The sequence below is a fragment of the Microcaecilia unicolor genome, chromosome 12 (assembly GCF_901765095.1).
Source record: "Microcaecilia unicolor chromosome 12, aMicUni1.1, whole genome shotgun sequence".
Lineage (NCBI taxonomy): Eukaryota > Metazoa > Chordata > Amphibia > Gymnophiona > Siphonopidae > Microcaecilia > Microcaecilia unicolor.
Genome location: NC_044042.1, coordinates 63,101,875 through 63,122,841, shown reverse-complemented (window position 1 = coordinate 63,122,841; position 20,967 = coordinate 63,101,875). Strand labels below are relative to the sequence as shown.

The 20,967-nt window shown below is 49.7% G+C and overlaps 1 protein-coding gene across 1 annotated transcript in view; it reads right to left on the bottom strand.

The window, feature by feature from the left end:
- CCDC15 (coiled-coil domain containing 15) overlaps positions 1-20,967 on the bottom strand; it is a 59,788-nt gene that overhangs the window by 21,251 nt on the left and 17,570 nt on the right. Inside the window, 2 exon segments of the mRNA XM_030220465.1 lie at positions 5,380-5,499; positions 11,968-12,123. Of these exon segments, the coding sequence (XP_030076325.1) occupies positions 5,380-5,499; positions 11,968-12,123 (276 nt within the window).

The window sequence follows — 20,967 nt, the reverse complement described above, 5'->3', positions numbered from 1 at the left end:
GACCAGGACCCCGTCATTGGGTACGAGACCCTGGGGGAGGACCGGAGGGCGCACCTCCGGGACGGCGATCTCTGCGAAAGGAATGCTGCTTGGGGGAGAAGTTCCTCTTGAAGGAAGAGGGGGCAGAGGAGCCCGACTTGCCCGGGTGGTACCGACGGGCTTCCTGAAACCGTCCTCTGGAGTTACCGGGGCGAGCACTGGCCCGAGCCCTGACCTCTGGTAACCTCTTGCCCTTAGACGTGCCGAGATCGGTCACAATTTTGTCCAGCTCGACCCCAAAGAGCAGCTTGCCTTTAAAAGGCAACTTAGCCAGGCGGGACTTAGAGGCGTGGTCAGCCGACCAATGTTTCAGCCAAAGCCAGCGCCGCGCAGAGATTGTCTGAGCCATACCTTTAGCCGAGGCTCTCAAGACATCATACAGCAAGTCTGCCAAATAAGCCAAGCCCGATTCCAGGGCCGGCCAGTCAGCCCTCAAGGAAGGATCCGAGGGGGAAGCCCGCTGCACAATCGTCAGGCACGCCCTGGCCACATAGGATCCGCAAACTGAGGCCTGCAAACTTAAGGCAGCCGCCTCGAAGGACGACCTTAAGGCCGCCTCCAATCTTCTGTCTTGGGCGTCCTTTAGGGCCATGCCACCTTCCACCGGCAACGCCGTTTTCTTAGTCACCGCAGTGATTAAAGAATCCACAGTAGGCCAAAGAAAGGCCTCACGTTCACTTTCAGGCAAAGGATAGAGGCGGGACATAGCCCTAGCCACTTTGAGGCTCGCTTCCGGGACATCCCATTGAGCCGAAATTAAGGTGTGCATGGCATCATGCACGTGGAAGGTTCTAGGCGGGCGCTTCGTCCCCAGCATAATGGCGGAGCCAACAGGGGCTGAGGGAGAGACGTCCTCTGGAGAGGAAATCTTCAAAATGCTCATGGCCTGCACTAACAGGTTGGGCAAATCCTCTGAGCGAAAGATCCGCGCTGCAGAGGGGTCATCCGCTCCATCCGAGCGGGAATCCGTCTCCTCCAAGGAATCCCCAAAGGACCGTTGGGAGAACTCAGATACGCTGCCCTCATCTACATCAGAGGAGACAGAGTCCTCTAAGCCCTGGGAATCCACACGAGGGCGTTTACTTCCGGGGGCCTCAACCCCTTTGTCGGACAAGGGAGAAGGGGCAGCGTTTTGCATAAGGAAGGCCTGATGCAGCAGCAAAATAAACTCGGGGGAGAAACCCCCCAGACTGTGTATTTCAGCAGCCTGGGCCACAGCCCTAGATGCACCCTCAACCGGCGCTCGCAAGAGCGGGGGAGAAACATGCTGCGCATCCAAGATGGCGTCCGGCGAGACACTCCGCGAAGGAGCCGCGCGGGAAGAACGGCGCTTAACTTTAGCCGCTTTTTTGCCGTCGCCCAAATCAAGGGCGGCCATGGCATGAACGTCTCCCAGCTCAAGGGCGGCCCAAGAAGAAGCCGTCCGAGCAGAGTGGCCGGCCAAGATGGCGGAGGCGAGCAGCGGGGGATGGGCGTTTATGGCGGGAAAAACCGCCGCACCGGAGGAAGACCCGGGACACTGACCGGCCTCCAAACTGACACCCAACAAGGGCGAATCAGACTTTAAAACCCACGCATCCCCGCTAGAAGCGCACACGCGGTCCGGGGAGCGATTCTTTGCGCCCTCGCCCTCCGACGCCATAGGCCACGTGGAGATCGATCGGGGAACCCCCTGCCCGCTATAAAAAGGTAAAAATTACCTGCTTCTCGCTCCGAGCTGTAACGACCTGGTGTCCCAGTGAGTAGCTGCAATAAACGTTTAAATAAACGTCGAAATAAACGCCCTTAAGGACGTCCAAATTTTTTTTTTTTTTTTTTTAATGGAGCCAGCGGGAGGGGGGAGAAAAGGAGGGACCTGGCGCCACCAGGTTTGCACTTGCTCAAGAAGAGCCCTCAACCCCAGGTACTCAACAAAACCTAAAAATTAGGCTTGGAGACCTAGCCAGAGCTGCTGCTGTGTGTGACCACCACCTGCTGAGATAGAGAACATACTGAGGAGTTTCCGGCAGCACATGACCACATATAGGGAGGCAAAAGCTTTGCTCTCTATCTCCACCTGCTGGTAGATGGACACAACCCACCAGTCTATGGATTGATCAGCATGATGATATGGAATGGACAGTTTTACAAAAGTTTTCAACAGAAACAATTGATCTAATACGCAGTACAATCCTTAATTTATAAAAAACCTTTGCTATTATATTTCCAACTTGATTTTTCATGGACAAGGTAGTGTCGCGTTGAACTCCCAAGCCCAAGTTTCTAATCTGTTGGACAATAGGAATGTTAACCGAGTCCATGCTGAAAACCTTAGGATAAACCACTCCTTTTGTACCAGAGAGAAAAAGAATTTGCATTTTTGAAATATTCAATTTCAAACGATTACCCTCCATCCATTGCACTATTTTAGTAAGATAAATGGGCTCATTTTCGAAAGAGAAGGACGCCCATCTTTTGACACAAAGGAGAAATTAGACCTTACCTGCTAATTTGCTTTCCTTTAGTCCCTCCGGACCGGACCAGGATTGGACTCTTGGGTTGTGCTCGCCTACCAGCAGGTGGTGCTCGCCTACCAGCAGGTGGAGACTGAGAAAAAACTTGTGACTCTGGAGAGCCAATAAGAGCCCTGGTCATGTGACCCTAGCCTCAGTATTTGACTAACCAAGCAGAAAAGAAAGAGAGAAACATTCTGTGCCGTAAGGAATCCTAGCAGCCACAAATTCCTCGACAAAGCCGAGTACTAGAGCTCACCAGCAACTCTCACCAGAGAAGTGGTATGGCTCACTTGTATTATAGCTCACCAGCAACTCTCACCAGAGAAGTGGTATGGGCCACTTGTCTTATAGCTCACCAGCAACTCTCACCAGAGAAGTGGTATGGCTCACTCATATTGTAGCTCACCAGCACTAGAGAAGAGGTATAGCCCACTTGTAGTATAGGTCACCAGCAACTGTCCCCAGCGAAGTGGTATAGGCCACTTGTATCATACTTCACCCACAGCTCCCACCAGAGAAGAGGTATGACTCACTTGGCTCACTTGAAGTATAGGTCACCAGCAACTCTCACCAGAGAAGTGGTATGGCTCACTTGAAGTATAGGTCACCAGCAACTCCCATCAGAGAAGCAGTAAGGTCCCCTTAAAGTTGTATAGATACATACATACATACATACGTACGCATATATAGCAGCAACGGAACCCACCCGCAACTCCAACTAGAGATGTGGCATGGGTCACTGAAAATGCTAAATATACAAGCTTGTTATTGTTGTTTTTTTTTTTTTTAATTATCTATTTATTTATCTTACTATTCCGCTGAAAAAATGACAAAACATGGGAGGGGCCTGGTCTGGTCCGGAGGGACTAAAGTAAAGCAAATTAGCAGGTAAGGTCTAATTTCTCCTTCCTTAGCGTCCCTCCGGACCGGACCAGGATTGGACTCTTGGGAAGTACCAAAGCAGTAATCTTACGGGAGGGACTGACATTGAGAACGCGGAAGAGTACCTGAAAACAGACTAGGATGAATACAAAGCCAAAAGCTTAAAGATCCAAGAGCCGCCACCAAACCAAATAGGATGACTACAAAACAAACAAAAAAAAAACCAAATAGGTATAATTTAAAGCCGATTTTGGACGTCCCCAACTGCTTTCCGTTGCAGGGACGGCCAAAGTTCAAGGGGGCATATCAGAGGTGTAGCGAAGACAGGACTTGGGCGTGCCTAACACATGGACGTCCTCAACCCATAATGGGAAAAAAAAAAAGGACGTCCCTGATGAGCACTTGGATGACTTTACCTAGTCCTGTTTTTCTTACGACGAGGGCACAAAAAGGTGGCCGAAATGACCAGATGACCGCCGGAGAGAATTGGGGATGACCTCCCCTTACTCCCCCAGTGATCACTAACCCCCTTCCACCCTCAAAAAAAATCTTTAAAAATATTTTTTGCCAGCCTCAGATGTCATACTCAGGTCCATCACAGCAGTACGCAGGTACCTGGAGCAATTTTAGTGGGTGCAGTGCACTTCAGGCAGGCGGACCCAAGCCCATCCTCCTCCCTACCTGTTACGTTTGTGGAGGAAACAGCGAGCCCTCCAAAACCCACCAGAAACCCACTGTACCCACATGTAGGTGCCCCCCCTTCACCCATAAAGGCTATGGGTTTTAGAGGGGGTTTTAGAGGGGCTCAGCAGACAAGGTAAGGGAGCTATGTTCTTGGGAGCATTTTATGAAGGGATAGGATTAGGCACTAAGTTATCTGATAGGTTGTCACCCGACATGCTGAAGAGGGCTAAGCAAATCCATGTGAACCACTTCATGGTGATAGCTTTTTGAGCTAGTTTATGTTAGTCAGGTTTAGTGCTCTTTATCTGTTTTAAATGTGCGCTGTTAAAGATTTCAGAACTGAGTTCTCCTTGAAGGTAGAAGCTACCTATGGTGAAGAGAGGTCATGGTGTCTCAGGAGCTCATAAGGTGGGGAGATGTGGATGTGCCGTGTGGCAGACTTCAAAATGACGCTATGACTCGCTGTAATTAGGTAGGGTTCCTCATTTAAGCTGCCATTCTTCCAAAGTCAGTCAAGTATTTGGAGAGACTTGACCTTAAGCATTCCTTGGGTTCCTCTAACAGGCTGCCATTCTTCCATAGTCAGTCATGCAGCTTTGAAGGGAGAGTTTATGGCAAACACCAGGTCACAGTGTGGGTCTCATGGTTACAAATCCAGGTAGTTCTCTTATTCACTCAGGAAAAATGTCAGGAAGTATTATTTCAGAGAGGAATTAATAATATCCTTAACATTATTCATTTGAAGTTCAAAACCAGCCATATTTCACTCCATTCAGAAATATTTAATGTTGTCAATAGTTCCAATGCAGAAATATAAACTATTGATGTAAATGCTAAAACATGCTAACAGCCAATACAGTAAAAATCCTGTACTGCTTAGCATAAGATAGGGCAGTGACTGAGCAGAGCATGGGCAGACATTGGGTGTAGATCGCACATTGTAGTTATGACATGGTAATTAGAGTGTGCTGTCAAGTGTGCAGTTAGCATAGATGCACTTACTCTCTCCGCAAGGGTAGCATTAGATGCATCCACACTAATCACGCTTGACATTAACGTGCAGTAGGGAACTTGTCTGTGTGATACCTGCAAGAGAACGCTGGACCCCCCCCCCCCCCAACAGTCTTTGCAATAATTACACATTAGTTTTTGCACATGATGCGTGGTGCAAAAAAACAACTTACCGCACTCTAGAAAAAGGGACCCAATGTCACAATTCCAACTTAATTGGCTACAGAAGAGAGTAGCTCTAACACAAAACATTAGTTATTTCACCTACTTGTTTTTTATTTTCCTCTTGGTCTACACCCGGCTGAAGTACTAGAGCAGCCCGGTAATCCGTGCTGAATGCTGGAAAAGGTCCAGTGGGGTAGGGTTCTTTCAATAATTTCTTGCAGACCTTAAAAAAAATATTCAATGGTTAAAAAAAACAGCAGAAGAGAAAATCTCTAAGGGCATTGCAGAAATGTTCTCCATTTTTAAATTGTAAGAAAAAGATACTTTCAGAAGGTAAAATTATGTATAATCATACCTGATAATTTTCTTTCCATTAATCATAGCTGATCAATCCATAGACTGGTGGGTTGTGTCCATCTACCAGCAGGTGGAGATAGAGAGCAAACTTTTGCCTCCCTATATGTGGTCATGTGCTGCCGGAAACTCCTCAGTATGTCGATATCAAAGCTCCATCCGCAGGACTCAGCACTTAGAGAATTACACCCACGAAGGGACACTCTGCCCAGCTCACCACCGCCGAAACGGGGGAGGGGAATTAACCCAGCTCATCCCCACACAAGTGGGGGAGGGGAATCCGTCCAGCTCATCCCCGCGGAGCGGGGGAGGGACACCACCCCGCCGATGCGGGGGGATCTGGCTTATCCTGCAACCGCAACCGCGGGAGGAGCTGACTGACCCGAACACCGCCGAAGCGGGAGGGGTACAAAACTGCCCTACAGCCGCACGAAGCGGGAGGGAGTGCCGGCAGAATTATAAGTCTCAATCCAGCCCCGTAAAACGGAGGGGAGAGGAATGCAGCAGCTCACTGTAACACAAACTCGTCTTAACTCTTGAAGAATCCAAGTGAAAAAACTTGAACACGAAGTCTTTCTGAAGTAACTGAAGAGTAAACTTGAACCTGAAATGCAACCAGAATAAAACAATACAGATATCTGGGAGGGGCTATGGATTGATCAGCTATGATTAATGGAAAGAAAATTATCAGGTATGATTATACATAATTTTACCTTCCATATCATCAAGCTGATCAATCCATAGACTGGTGGGATGTACCGAAGCAGTACTCACCCAGGGCGGGACATAGAAATCCCTGACCGCAACACTGAAGCTCCAAACCGGGCCTCTGCCCGAGCAGCCACAGTCAAGCGGTAATGCTTGGAGAATGTATGGGCCGAAGCCCAAGTTGCCGCCTTGCATATCTCTTCCAAGGAGACGGAACCGGCCTCTGCCATCGAGGCCGCCTGAGCTCTTGTGGAGTGAGCCTTCAGCTGGATAGGCGGCACCTTCCCTGCGGCCACATAAGCCGCTGCAATGGCTTCCTTGACCCATCTTGCCACTGTAGGCTTAGCAGCCTGCAGACCCCTACGAGGACCTGCAAACAGGACAAACAGATGATCCGATTTCCGGAAATCATTGGTCACTTCCAAGTATCTGATGATGACTCGTCTCACATCCAGATATTTAAGAGCAGAGTACTCCTCTGGGTAGTCCTCCCTACGAAAGGAAGGGAGACAGAGCTGCTGATTCACATGGAAGCGAGAAACAATCTTGGGCAGAAAGGAAGGCACTGTGCGAATAGTCACTCCTGCCTCAGTGAACTGCAGAAAAGGCTCTCGACATGAGAGCGCCTGGAGCTCGGAAACTCTTCTGGCTGAAGTGATAGCCACCAAAAAGACTGCTTTCAACGTCAGGTCTTTCAGAGATGCCCTCGACAAGGGTTCAAACGGCGGCTTCTGCAATGCTCTTAGCACCAGGTTGAGATTCCACGCAGGCACCACTGAGTGCAGAGGAGGGCGCAGGTGATTAACTCCCTTGAGAAAGCGCACCACATCTGGCTGGGAAGCCAGGGAAGCACCCTTCAGGCGGCCCCTGAAGCAAGCCAGAGCCGCTACCTGGACCTTAAGGGAACTGAGCGACAGGCCTTTGTCCAGACCTTCTTGCAGGAACGCCAACACTGAAGAAATTGGAGCAGTGAAGGGAGAAAGTGAGCCTGCTTCACACCACGCTGCAAAGATACGCCAAACCCTGGCGTAAGCAGTAGAAGTAGAGCGTTTCCTCGCTCTCAGCATAGTGGCGATGACCTTGTCTGAGAAGCCCTTCTTCCTCAGACGCTGCCGCTCAATAGCCAAGCCGTAAGACCAAAGGGGGAGGGATCCTCCATCACCACGGGACCCTGATGTAACAGGCCCTGCTCCACTGGCAGCCGCAGAGGATCGTCGATTGAGAGCCTGATCAAGTCCGCATACCAGGGACGTCTGGGCCAATCCGGACCCACCAGGATTATCCTGCCGGGATGTCTTGCCACCCGGTCTAGGACCCTGCCCAACATGGGCCAGGGTGGGAACACATAGAGAAGCTCTTGTGTCGGCCATTGTTGGAGAAGAGCATCTACTCCCAGGGATCGAGGGTCCCGTCCTCTGCTGAAGAAGCGCGGCACTTGGCAATTGGCCGATGACGCCATCAGATCTAGGCTCGGCTGGCCCCAGCGCTTCGTGATGTCCAAGAACGCCTGAGCAGATAGCTGCCACTCTCCGGGCTCCAAGGTATGGCGACTGAGAAAGTCCGCCTTGACATTCATGACTCCGGCAATGTGGGCCGCTGACAGCTGTTCCAGGTTCGCTTCCGCCCACTGGCATAGACTCATAGCCTCCTTGGCTAGAGGGGCGCTCTTGGTACCTCCCTGGCGGTTGACATAGGCCACAGCCGTGGCATTGTCCGACAGTACCCGTACAGGCTTCAGCACCAGTACCGGGATGAACTCCAAAAGCGCCAACCGAATGGCTCTGAGTTCCAGGAGGTTGATAGACCACTTCGCCTCTGCAGGAGACCAGAGCCCCTGCGCTGTCCTTCCCAAGCAGTGGGCTCCCCAGCCCGACAATGAGGCGTCCGTCGTGACGACAATCCACTCTGGGGTCACCAGAGGCATTCCTGCAGACAACTTGTCTGCCTGCATCCACCAGCTCAGCGCCTTGCGCACTGCTGGATCCAAGGGAAGACGCACCGCATAATCCTCCGACATCGGAGTCCAGCGCTGCAGCAGAGAGTGTTGTAGTGGTCTCATATGAGCCCTGGCCCAGGGCACTACTTCCATCGTGGCCGTCATAGAGCCCAACAGCTGCACATAGTCCCAAGCCCGAAGAGGAGAGGCTACCAGGAACTGGTCCACCTGAGCCTGAAGTTTGACAATCCGATTGTCTGGCAGGAACACTCTGCCCACTTGGGTGTCGAATCGAACTCCCAGATACTCCAGGGACTGAGTCGGGCGCAGCTGGCTCTTCTCCCAGTTGATGATCCATCCCAGGGAGCTCAAAAGAGCAACTACCCGGTCCACAGCTTTGCCGCACTCTGCATAAGAGGGGGCTCGGATCAACCAGTCGTCCAGATAAGGATGGACTTGTACTCCTTCCTTTCGCAGGAAGGCCGCTATGACCACCATTACTTTGGAAAAGGTCCGCGGAGCAGTAGCCAACCCGAACGGGAGGGCTCTGAACTGGAAGTGTCGGCCCAGGACTGCAAAACGCAGAAAGCGTTGATGAGGAGGCCAGATGGGAATATGCAGGTACGCTTCCTTGATGTCCAAGGAAGCCAGGTACTCCCCTGCCTTCACTGCCGCTATAACAGAGCGGAGAGTCTCCATGCGAAAGTGCCGCACTTTCAAGGCCCGATTGACCCCTTTGAGGTCGAGGATAGGCCGGACAGAACCTCCTTTCTTTGGTACCACAAAGTAAATGGAGTAACGCCCCTTGCCAAGCTGACTTTCTGGCACCGGAACGACCGCACCCAGGCGGATCAGATTGTCCAAAGTCTGCTGCACTGCCACAGCTTTGACCGGAGACTTGCAGGGAGAGAGTACAAACCCGTCTCTTAAGGGTCGGCAGAACTCTAGCTTGTAGCCGTCTCTGATGACTTCCAGCACCCAAGCGTCTGAAGTTATTGTGGTCCACTCGCCCAGAAACGAGGACAGCCGTCCTCCAATCTGCACTGGGGCGTGGACCAAGACCCCGTCATTGGGTACGAGACCCTGGGGGAGGACCGGAGGGAGCACCTCCGGGACGGCGGTCTCTGCGAAAGGAACGCTGCTTGGGGGAGAAATGCCTCTTAAAGGAAGAGGGGGCAGAAGACCCCGACCTGCCCGGGCGGTACCGACGGGCTTCCTGAAACCGTCCTCTGGAGGTACCGGGACGAGCACTAGCCCGAGCCCTGACCTCTGGTAACTTCTTGCCCTTAGATGTGCCGAGATCGGTCACGATTTTGTCCAGCTCGACCCCAAAGAGCAGCTTGCCTTTAAAAGGCAACCTAGCCAGGCGGGATTTAGAGGCGTGGTCAGCAGACCAATGTTTCAGCCAAAGCCACCGCCGCGCAGAGACTGTCTGAGCCATGCCTTTAGCTGAGGCTCTCAAGACATCATACAGCAAGTCTGCCACATAGGCTAAGCCCGATTCCAGGGCTGGCCAATCATCCCTCAAGGAATGATCCGAGGGGGAAGCCCGCTGCACCATAGTCAGGCACGCCCTGGCCACATAGGATCCGCAAACTGAGGCCTGCAAACTTAAAGCAGCCGCCTCAAAGGACGACCTTAAGGCCGCCTCCAATCTCCTGTCTTGGGCGTCCTTTAGGGCCGTGCCACCTTCCACCGGCAATGCCGTTTTCTTAGTCACCGCAGTGATTAAAGAATCCACGGTAGGCCACAGATAGGCCTCACATTCACTCACAGCCAAAGGATAGAGGCGGGACATAGCCCTAGCCACTTTAAGGCTCGCTTCTGGGACATCCCATTGAGCCGAAATTAAGGTGTGCATGGCATCATGCACGTGGAAGGTTCTAGGCGGGCGCTTCGTCCCCAGCATAATGGCAGAGCCAACAGGGGCTGAGGGAAAGACGTCCTCCGGAGAGGAAATCTTCAAAGTGTCCATGGCCTGTAACAACAGGTTGGGCAAATCCTCTGGGCGAAAAAGCCGCGCTGCAGAGGGGTCATCCGCTCCATCCGAGCGGGGATCCGTCTCCTCCAAGGAATCCGCAAAGGACCGTTGGGAGACCTCAGACACGCTGCCCTCATCTACATCGGAGGAGACAAATTCCTCCAAGGCCTGGGAATCAACCCGAGGGCGTTTACCTCTGGGAACCTCAACCTCTTTACCAGACGAGGGAGCGGGGGCAGCGTTGTGCATGAGGAAGGCCTGATGCAGCAGCAAAACAAACTCGGGGGAGAAACCCCCCAGACTGTGCACTTCCGCAGCCTGGGCAACAGCCCTAGGCGCACTCTCAACCGGCGCTCGCAACAGCGGGGGAGAGGCCTGCTGCGCATCCAAAATGGCGTCCGGCGCGAAACTCCGCGAAGGAGCCGCGCGGGAAGAACGGCTCTTAACTTTAGCCGCTTCTGTGCCGTCGCCCAAATTAAGGGCGTTCATGGCATTAATGTCTCCAACCTCAAGGGCGGCCCAAGAAGAAGCCGTCCGAGCCGCGTGGCCGGCCAAAATGGCGGAGGCGAGGAGCGGGGGATGGGCGTTTATGGCGGGAAAAACCGCCACGCCGGAGGAAGGACCGGGACATTCATCGGTCACGAAACTGCCACCCAACAAGGGCGAATCAGGCTTTAAGACCCCCGCATCCCCTCTAGAAGCGCTCAAGCGACCCGGGGAGCGACCCTTTGCGCCCTCGCCCTCCGACGCCATGTGCCACGAGGAGAAGAATCGGGGAACCCCCGCCCGCTATAAAAAGGTAAAATTACCTGCTGTCCGCTCCGAGTTGTAACGACCTGGTGTCCCAGTGAGTAGCTGCAATAGACGCTTAAATAAACGTCGAAATAAACGCCTTTAAAGACGTTTAAAATTTTTTTTTTTTTTTTTTTAACGGAGCCAGCGGGAGGGGGGAGAAAAGGAGGGACCTGGCACCACCAGGTTTGCACTTGCTCAAAAGAGCCCTCAACCCCAGGCACTCAACAAAACCTAAAAATTAGGCTTGGAGGCCTAGCCAGAGCTGCTGCTGCTGTGTGTGACCACCACCTGCTGAGATAGAGAACATACAGAGGAGTTTCCGGCAGCACATGACCACATATAGGGAGGCAAAAGTTTGCTCTCTATCTCCACCTGCTGGTAGATGGACACAACCCACCAGTCTATGGATTGATCAGCTTGATGATATGGAAAAGGCCCTTCATTTTGCTCATTTCATTTCCGCAGCTTGGTACACAAATTAGAGCATTGTTTTATAAACAGCTAATCAATGAACACTTTCCAGCAACAAGATTAGCTCCTCTGAAAAATAAGACTCTGACATTTGCAAAGCAGCTCAATTACAAGTTTCTAAGCATTAAGTCCCACCACCGCCACTTACTCACTATAGGTCAGATTTACTGAGCATTTCATCCAACAGACCTAAGATGGGAAAACATTTTAGTACATATAGCTCCATGTACCTTAATAGAATTTATAAATAAATATATTCATTCAGTTTAAGGTTCATATCAACCATAGCTGTTCGTATACCACATAATTTGTGCATTTGTCCCATTCACCCCTATTCAAGTCTATGGGGGTAAGCTGTTTTACAATAGCTTGCCACCTATTTTTGGTCAAATCCATTTGAAACTTGCTGGCAGGCATCTGAGTGTTGTTAAATCGGTAATAGTTACTTTTCCAATTTTTCCCTGTACTGTGGCAGGCCTTCCTGTTTGATTGTAGGTTGGCATCTGTTGTTGGAGATCTGCTGGCAGGTCATGATATCCTTTCAGAAAAAACTCATCTTCATCTTTCATGTGCACTGGAGAGCATCTGCGAGAGACTGGGTTCTGAAACACATCACAATTTAATGGGATATTCTCAGTTTTAAAGTGCTTTAAATAAAGATCTTAAATTTCTCCCTTCCTTTTAAATGGAGAGCATCTAGCATCTATGTTGTAAAATTCACTGACAGTATTTCCATTCCAAATAAAAATAATAAGCTCCTGTGAATATGGTTTAAGATAGCTCTACCTGACACTCTTTAAAAATATATATTTTTTTAAATCACCACCATCAACTTCTGTGTTTATTTCATCATTTCAGTATCTAAATAGTGTGACATGTATGTGCCAACAGAAGTTCACATTGCTTACAGATTTCCTTCATGGAAATCAATTTAAGATTATTACACCCTTATAAAATTACCCCCATATCTAGGTGTAAAGCCCATTTTATGCGCGGAAAGTTTGTGCAGCTGTATATCCATGAAAAAGAACATGTGCTGAGATCACTTGTACTTTCATGGGGATCAGGCATGAATGTTCCTAGGAGCAAAGTTTGAGCAGAGCGGCTGCAAAAAGTTGATATGTATAGTAAAATTAGTCTTTACCTGATAATTTTCTTTCCATTAGTCCCAACAGATCAATCCAGAGACAAGTGGAGAAGCCTGTGCCCCCTGCTGTCAACCGGGACAGTCGGGAACAGGAAGACCCTGCAAACCGAAGGAGGCCCAAGCAGCCACAGGGAAGTGGCATCTACTGATAAACAAGCCCTCGGAAATCGGAGGAGACAGCACTCCTGCAGCCACCGGGCTCGACAGCCGCAGAACAGTAAAAGCGTTCCTTTTTTTTTTTTTTTAACCTTTGCCACTAAAATGGAAGCCCAGGCCGCGACTCTCCAGCCACAGCCGAATACCTCCAAGGACCTGGCCAGGTCAAAACCCCCAAAGGTAGGTTCTCCCGCCAAAGGGAACCAAGAGAAACGTGGACTGCCCAAGCCTGCAGAGCGACTGCCAAGCCCCACGGCCAAACTTGATATCTTTCTCTTTTTTTTTTACGTTGTGGATAAAGGAATTTCCCAACACAGTGCGATGGAAAGAGGTGTCACCAAATGTCACTATCTCCGCAACAGCACAGGGCCGAAAGGGAGAGCATGGAAAAGGAGCCCGCCTGCACTCCCAGCACATCGGCAAGTGTGGCAAGGAGCCGGGCTAAAGAGAGCTGGGGTCTGCATTCTATAACAGGTGCCTCTCCAAGATGACGGCCAGGAGCGTACAAACAGAGTGCAACCTGCCAAAAAGAATCCTGCTGAGGTAACTACTGAGCAACACGGGAAGGGGCCCCAAGCCGGAACCAGAGGCCACCACAAGAGGGTTCCAACCGCTTGGGTGCCGGCAATAGAAGGTTTTTTTTTTTTGTACAAAGGGCAGAGCAGGAGTTCACGGACCTTGTGGTAGATGAACAGCACAGGCCCCGACCTTAGAGGTGGGTAATGCAGGGAGGGAGGGAACTGGCACCACCAGGTGTACCACAAGAGGCTGGCATCTCCACACCAAGACCCCCAACTCGACTGAACATGAGGGAACAGGAACAGACCAGGAGCAAGCACCAAACCAGAGCTGCACAGGAGATGTCCCATCCACCTACTGAGATAGAGAGAATACCGAAAGTGAGGCTGCTGCACAGGATACCGTATGGCAGAATCTCCACCTGCTGGTAGAGGGACATAACCCACTCGTCTCTGGATTGATCTGTGTGATGCTATGGAAGTATATATGAGTGCACAATATAAATAACAAGAGATATCAGAAAATAACTACAATAATGAATATGACAGTAATAGAAAAAAAATAAGAAAACAAAGGACAGTCAATGCATCAAAAGTAAGCTGCTCCATAGCCAGAAAAAAAAATCAAACACTTGGTCCTAAGAATCAGGGAATAGATCCACATATTTGCTAAAAAAGGAAATATAGTTTATGCAAGTTAAGCGGAAACGCATTCCAGAGTAAAGGTCCAGCAACTGAAAATATTGTATTCCAAAAGGCGGTTAAAAGGACAGTTTGCAACGATGACACTACTAAAAGAGACTGGTCTACAGACCGGAGAGTCTGAGCAGGAGAAAAATACAAAGGTTCCATCAGATTTTTCAATCAACAATAAGTGGGATGAGCCATCTGAGAGGAACCTTTGTATTGATATCATCGCTTCTTGTTTATTGAAGAATTTGATAGCCCCCGATGTGCAAGCATGTGCAGAAACTCAGCCATGTTGGGTCTGGGTTTGGTCTTCAATAAAGCTTCATTTGGTGTTGTTGTGAAAGGGGTATGTAAAGGGAGAAAGATTAATTTTGTGAATATATATGCTTCAAATGCTGGGCAAGTTCTATAGTCAATTGGGACAGAATTTATTGTTGAAATGCATCAGTAAATTTGGAAATGGTAAGAAACTTATTATAAAACATAAAACATTTTCTTGCCAACAGGCCTTTCGGTTTAGCTTTGGATTTTTTTTTTTTTTTTAATTTTCAAGGATAGTCCAATAAAGGAGTGGATCCTAAACCACAAAGAAATCTAGAGGGCAGATTGGCCAAACCTACTCTCTCAACAGGAATTTCTTTCCAAACAGTAATAAGATGTAAATGAATAAATCAAAATCCATGTTGCAGCCTTGAAAATATCTTACAAAAAAAAGTTTATTTTGAATTTACTATACCCCCTTCATGCTGACCTCAAATGGGCTGCCAACAGAGGCATGGCCTGAGCTTTGACATGACTTTCCAGATAAGCATAGGTGATGTGGTCTGTCAACCAAGTAGATAGCGTGATCCCAGGCTTACTGGGATCAAGAGAAACAAAAAACTGGATGGGCTTTGAGGACTTTAATCTGCTCCATGTAGGTGGCTAAGGCTCAACTGCAAACCAAAACTTGCAGGGCATGTTCACTTTTGTGAGCATGAAGGCTTGTGAAAAATGTTGGCAGGATAACTGACAGATTAAAGAGGAAGTCTACCGCCACCTTAGGGGGGAACTTTGGATGGTCATACAAAACCACTTTCTTGTTTAAAACCTTGGTATAGGCTGGGTCACTAAGGCCTAAAGCTGTGCCAACGTGAACATCAAATAACAGACCTACCAAGTAAGGTACTTCAGCAGTCAGGAGTCTAGTGGATCAAAAGTGGCTCACCAACTGCAGTACCACACTGGATGACTTGATGAAGTCTTCAAGCCACCCATGAATTAGACAGGTAAAGACAGAGCAGAGAAGGCTTTACCTTCTACCAAATGACATATCTACCAACTGTACTAAGGTGAACCATAATAGACAATTTTGAGATCTGACAGGTCTAGAATGTACTCGAGATGTTTCTGACTGGACAGAAGAAGAGATCAAAGGCCTTTCCACACATAAAAACCAGCAATCCTTCTCTGTCTAAAACTGTATTACCTCAGTGGAGGTTCTCCTATAAGCCAGGAGGACATGAAACACACTGTCAGGAAGATAAAGGTCAGCTAAAGTTATCCTCTCCACGTCCAGGCTAAGCAGGAAAGATACGAGACTAGGATTTAAAGACATTAAGGAACCCCCCCTCCTTCCCTCAATTCAACTGGCTCTGATGGACATTTAACAAAGGAGGAAAAACCATAGTTGTCTTGGCCATTAAGGAATTACGAATATCAGTTCTCCAGTCCTGATTTTTAGGAATGCTTTTGCCAAAAGTGGACTTAGAGGATGTATTCACAGAAGACCTCCAATCAATGCAGAAAAAAAAAAAAGGCATCGAAGGGTAGTTTACTGTGAGGTCCTACTCTGGAGCCAAAACAGAAGAATCGTCAAAATTCTGGGGAGTTGAGAAGAAATCTATCATGGCCATTGGAGGCCGACCAAACTTCAGTGCAGAAACTGGCCCAAAATCCTTTTTCTTTTGCTGGTTTCCATCAAAAGATTACGGCCATAGTTTCGGTTCTGGCTAAAACTGACCCGTGTGTTTTCAGTGGAAGCTGAAAATTTGTGCTTTGTCTCCCTCCCCTTCCATTCCAAACAGGAGTTGCCTCTCCCTCCTGACCAACTATTGGTGCCCCCCCCTTGGGCCTATCTTACAATCCCTGGCAGTCCAGGTGTGTAAGGCAGAAGTGATATCCAGTCACTCTTGCCCATGCTGGCTCTGTTCTCAAAAGGGCTGCCATGTTCTCTAGTGGCACTCTTGCGAGACTGCCACAAGATGCCACGGCAGCCATTTTCAGAGTAGAGCTGATATGGGCAAGAGCGACTGGAGATCACTCCTCCCTGAAGATACCATTAGACCACTACGGATTACAAGGTAGTCTGGAGGTGGGAGGAGGAGAAGTCACTGTTTGCATTCCTTTTTTTGTGTGTGTAATACGATTGCAAGTAATGCAGTTATGATCTTGCATAGTAGTTTATATGGTAAATAGAGTACTCCAAATAAATACTTGATAGAAAGGTTTAGCAAGAATTCAAGTCTGTAAATTTGGGATAATAAGCTCCTTAGGAATTAGCCTCTCTGTGGAGATATGACATCAATTGTCACTCAAAATGTGGTGCAAAGCAGTGGCGATCCTAGGTCTGCTGTCACCCAGGGTGGATCGCTGCTGTGCACGCTCCCCTGGGTGCAGCGGCATCCGTTCCCCCAGGGTGCAGTACGACACCCCCCTCCCCGGCGCATGAAGCCCCCCTCCCCCCCCCGGCATAATGACACCCCCCCTCCCCAACGCATCAAGCCCCCTCCCCCCTGGGTGCATTCTTGGCTGCTGGAGGGTGCAGAGAGCAGCCGCGTGCATGTCGGCTCCACTGGCTCCCTCTGCCCTGGAACAGGAAGTAACCTGTTCCGGGCAAAGGGAGCAGGGAACCAGCGGAGCCGACAGGTGCGTGGCTGCTCTCTGCACCCTTCAGCAGCGTGCATCCGGGGCGGACTGCCCCCACCGCCTTGTCCTTGGTACGCCACTGGTGCAAAGTCAGCCAATGTAAAAGCACTGTAGCTTTTAGTTTCAGTTTTCATTAGCTAAGGTCTATGTGTGCGGAGGCTATTTTGCTTGCAGGTAAAATATTATTATATACATTCTGACTAGGATAATATTTGGGTGATTCTAAAGATGCAGTGTTTTAATCAAACTTATGGCATGCAGAAGTTAGATTCTATGAGAAAGGAACCTGCATCGATTGTTTTCAAGTACAAGTACTGGTCATCTTATAGTGTAAATAGAGAAATATTACAATGAAATTAAATTTAAATATTAGAAAATAATTTGAGAAATGTATTTCTCTTGATTATAATTTCTCAGTGCGTATAGTCCTCACATCCAATGGCATCAATGTGCTTTTTTTTAAATTTTGGACTGTGCATCAGGATGGTATAATGTCTGCAATGTCTGGACTCCTTTACCCTGTTTTAGTAAAAATCTATATCATTCTTGTCCTTAATCAGTTTTATAACTAATACAAAACAGCTTCTGAGGATCCATTCCTACTGCACAGGATTCCTTTATGCACATCCCACGCATGTTTGAATGCCATTACAGTTTTCATTTCCACCACCTCCCGCGGGAGGGCATTCCAAGCATCCACCACCCTCTCCGTGAAAAAATACTTCCTGACATCTTTTTTGAGTCTGCCCCCCTTCAATCTCATTTCATGTCCTCTCGTTCTACCGCCTTCCCATCTCCGGAAAAGATTTTTTTGCGGATTAATACCTTTCAAATATTTGAACGTCTGTATCATATCACCCCTGTTCCTCCTTTCCTCCAGGGTATACATGTTCAGGTCAGCAAGTCTTTGCTCATACGTATTGGAATGCAAATCCCATACCATTCCCGAAGCTTTTCTTTGCACCGCTTCCATTTTTTTTAACATCCTTTGCAAGGTACGGCCTCCAAAACTGAACACAATACTCCAGGTGGGGCCTCACCAACGACTTGTACAGGGGCATCAACACTTCCTTTCTTCTGCTGATCACACCTACTACTACTACTTAACATTTCTAGAGCGCTACTAGGGTTACGCAGGGCTGTACAAAATAAACAAAAAGGATGGTCCCTGCTCAAAGGAGCTTACAATCTAAAGAACGAAATGTCAAGTTGGGGCAGTCTAGATTTCTTGGGTAGAGGTTAGGTGCCGAAGGCGACCTTGAAGAGGTGGGCTTTAAGCAGAGATTTGAAGATGGGCAGGGAGGGGGCCTGGCGTATGGGCTCGGGGAGTTTGTTCCATGCGTGGGGTGAGGCCTAGCAACCTTCTCGCTACGGCCACCGCCTTGTCACACTGTTTCGTCGACTTCAGATCCTCGGATACTATCACCCCAAGATCCCTCTCCCCCTCAGTACCTATCAGACTCTCACCGCCTAACACACAAGTCTCTCGTGGGTTTCTACTCCCTAAATGCATCACTTTGCATTTCTTCGCATTGAATTTTAATTGCCAAACCTTAGACCATTCTTCTAGCTTCCTCAGATCCCTTTTCATGCTTTCCACTCCCTCCCGGGTGTCCACTCTGTTGCAAATGTTAGTATCATCCGCAAATAGGCAAACTTTACCTTCTAACCCTTCGGCAATGTCACTCACAAATATATTGAACAGAATCGGCCCCAGCACCGATCCCTGAGGCACTCCACTACTCACCTTTCCCTCCTCCGAGCGAACTCGATTTACCACCACCCTAATTTTCCCTTCCTTGTCATCAAGCAGTTGCAGCCATTACAGATGGGATGTATCGAAGCAATCCCTAGATAGGGTGGGAACAAGCCACACCACGCGCCAGCACTTGTGCTCCAAAATGTGCGTCCCTCCTGGCAGCCACATCCAGCCTGTAATGTCAGTCAAAAGAGCTTAGAAGCCCATGTTGCTGCACTACAAATCTCTTGAAGAGAGAGTGCTCCAGTTTCAGCCCAAGAAGAGAAAATTCCTCTAGTGGAATGCGCCTTAAAGGCATCAGGCGGAGGCCGGCCGGCCGGCAAGCAAATAAGCTGAAAAGATAGATTCTTTGAGCCAGCGGGCAATAGTGGCTTTAGACGCTGGAGACCCTCTGCGAGGACCTGATAGCAAAACAAACAGATGATCAGAGGTCCTGAAAGAGTTAGTAACTCGCAGATACTGCAGCAGAGTCCTGCGCACGTCCAACAGGTGCAGTTGCCCAAAAGATTCTGGAAACTCCTCCTTGACAAAGGAGGGCAATAAAATAGGTTGGTTTAGGTGAAACGCTGAAACCACCTTAGGCAAGAAGGAAGGCACGGTCCGAACTGTGACCCCGGACTCTGAAAATTGCAGAAAAGGGTCTCTACAGGACAGCGCCTGGAGCTCTGACACCCGTCTCGCCGAAGTAATGGCCACTAAAAAGATGGCCTTCAGTGTCAAATCTGTCTCTGAAGCACGCCGAAGTGGTTCAAAGGGAGCACCCTGAAGGGCTTTCAGCACTAGCCCCAGGTTCCAAGCTGGACAAGGTGCACGCACGGGAGGACGGAGCCGAAGCACCCCTCTAAGAAACCGTGCCACATCTGGATGAGCAGCTAAAGACACGCCTTCAACCTTGCCACACAGGGAGGCCAATGCTGCCACTTGCACCCGCAGGGAATTATAGGCCAAGCCCTTTTGTACACCATCCTGCAAAAAGTCTAGAATCGGCGAGACAGGAGCCCGCAGGGGTGTGATCTCTTTGGAAGCACACCAGACTTCAAACTGGCGCCAAATCTTGGCATAAGCCACGGAAGTGGAATGCTTGCGGGCTTGCAGGAGAGTGGTAATTACTTTATTGGAATAGCTTTTGTCTCTCAATTGCGCCCTCTCAATCGCCAGGCCATAAGACCAAATCGGCCGGCGTCCTCCATGGTCACCGGACCCTGTGACAACAGGTTGGGAACCAGAGGTAACTGAAGGGGATCCTCTACGAGCATCTGTCGGAGGTCCGCATACCAGGCCTCCTGGGCCAATCCGGGGCGACGAGAACCACTTCTCCTGGATGCAGCCGAATCCGCAGGAGGACTCGCCCTATCAAGGGCCACGGAGGGAGCACATACAGTAGGCCCGGAGGCCAGGGTTGAGCAAAGGCATCCAACCCCGCCGAGCGAGGATCTCTCCGTCTGCTGAAAAAGCACGGGACTTTGGCATTGATGCTTGTCGCCATTAGATCCATCACGGGCTTGCCCCACTTGGCACATATCTGCAGGAATACTTCGTCTGCAAATTCCCACTCCGCTGGATCGATCTGATGCCTGCTTAGATAATCGGCTTGCACGTTGCTCTGACCTGCAATGTGAGCTGCCGACAGAAACTGTAGATGCAGCTCGGCCCAATGGCAAATTTGTTCGGCCTGTGCGGCTAGAGCTCTGCACTGAGTGCCGCCTTGTCGATTTATGTAGGCCACTGCTGTCGTGTTGTCCGACATCACTCTGACAGCCAATCCTTCCAGGGTCACTTGAAAAACCAGAAACGCCTGAAACACCGCTTTCAACTCTAGGCGGTTGATGGACCACTCCGACTCCTCGGGTGTCCATAGACCATGGGCATGCTTCCCCTCGCAATGTGTGCCCCAGCCTTTCAGGCTGGCATCTGTCACCACTAGGCACCAATCGGGGAGCGCCAGCGGCATTCCTCGCCGCAGCATGCTGTCTGAGAGCCACCACTCCATATTGAGACAGGCCGCAGGGAGCCAAGAGAGTCTGAACTGATAATCCTGAGATACTGGAGACCATCTTTGGACTACAGCATCCTGTAGAGGTCTCAGGTGCGCTCTCGCCCAGGGCACCAGTTCCATGGTGGCCGTCATTGATCCAAGCAGCTGGACAATGTCCCAAGCTCGCAGGTGGGGCATCCTCAGGAGCAGACGGACCTGATTCTGAAGCTTGCACCGCCTTTGCTCGGGTAGGTACACATACCCCGAGGCTGTGTCGAACCTGGCCCCCAAATA